Source organism: Sipha flava, unplaced genomic scaffold (genome assembly GCF_003268045.1).
Source record: "Sipha flava isolate LNK unplaced genomic scaffold, YSA_version1 486_pilon_pilon, whole genome shotgun sequence".
Classification (NCBI taxonomy): domain Eukaryota; kingdom Metazoa; phylum Arthropoda; class Insecta; order Hemiptera; family Aphididae; genus Sipha; species Sipha flava.
In genome coordinates, this window is record NW_020273287.1 from 104,025 (window position 1) to 105,304 (window position 1,280).

Consider the following 1,280-nt stretch of genomic DNA (forward strand, 5'->3'; position numbering starts at 1 on the left):
GTTGGCGAATAAAGTATTTTGTATGACATTAATTTGTGACTTAATTATTTTTCCACACCATACGCATTAGACCCAGAATTTATACGCTACAATTGTTGGCGTTTAAAACAAAATCCTAAAAAGTCACAATTAATACCATGGAGCAGACGGAGCGGGGTATGGTAGAGGATACACATAGATTTTTTTGGACCTTATCACAATGGTTACTTTTTAGTTGTTATAGATGCATTTACAAAGTGGTTGGAAGTAAAAGAGATGAAAAGTATAACGACGGACAACACCATTTCTGAATTGCGAGAGATTTTTGGTAGATGGGGGTTACCTTTAACGTTAGTTTCGGATAATGAAGCTCAATTGACTTCAAATGAATTCGCTACGTTTTTAAAAAGTAATGGCTTAGTACATTTGCGCACAGCTCCGGGACACCCTGCTACAAATGGTGTGGAAGAAAATGCAGTTAAAACAACTAAACGTGTGGTGACGTAAACAACGCACCGCGAATCGTCCAAGTTGTTTATAATATTGTCAGTGGATCAGGGGAAATCCCATGTTCTAGAATATGCGATGATTATCTCGTTAAGGTAATTTCGAGAATGTTCTAGATAATCGACGCCGATATATATACCGGCTGGTCAGACGTTCATTCAATCAGTCCGTGAGTACAATCCGTGACACATCATGAATTACACTCCGCGATATATTCGGCAATTCCTCCGCGCAATTGTAACGCGTATCGATATTTGTACATACATATTTATATAATATAGTGTCTATTTTAATTAAATTAAATTGTGAGTGATTTTTATTATTTAAATCCCACACATGCATTATCGGCAGCATTTGCGGATCAAAAAAATAAATATATATCCAAGTCAGTTATAATAAATAAATTCCTATTAGGATATAAAAATGCACCACATTCCACTACGAGGGAATCGCCAGCAATTTTAATGTTGGGGAGAAAATTACGTTGTAGATTAGATTTACTTTATAAATCTGATAACGACGTTCTGCTGGAGAAATAAGAAAAGGCGATACAAAATTAAAATGGTGTAGTACGGCCAGCGAAACTAGAAGCTTAACGGTTACGCGCCCTAGTGACCGTTTTCGTGTAAACCAGGGGTTCTAAATATTTTGGTTGTTTGTACAGCTGCGTTGTTTTTCGAAATGAATATAGTGAATATGTTATATAGTAGTCCGGCTCACGAAAAGTGGTTCTCATTCTATTGTAAATAATCAGTAAAATGCGTTGCTACGTTGTGTTTAAGAATATATGATAA

At 35.9% G+C, this 1,280-nt stretch overlaps 1 protein-coding gene across 1 annotated transcript; it reads left to right on the forward strand.

The window, feature by feature from the left end:
* Window positions 1-21: 21 nt before the first annotated feature.
* On the forward strand, window positions 22-498 carry LOC112689959 (uncharacterized protein K02A2.6-like). Its single transcript, XM_025563842.1, has 2 exons — window positions 22-156; window positions 215-498. The coding sequence occupies exons 1-2, from the start codon at window positions 138-140 to the stop codon at window positions 484-486; spliced, it is 291 nt and encodes a 96-aa protein (XP_025419627.1). The 5' UTR covers window positions 22-137; the 3' UTR covers window positions 487-498.
* Window positions 499-1,280: the final 782 nt, after the last annotated feature.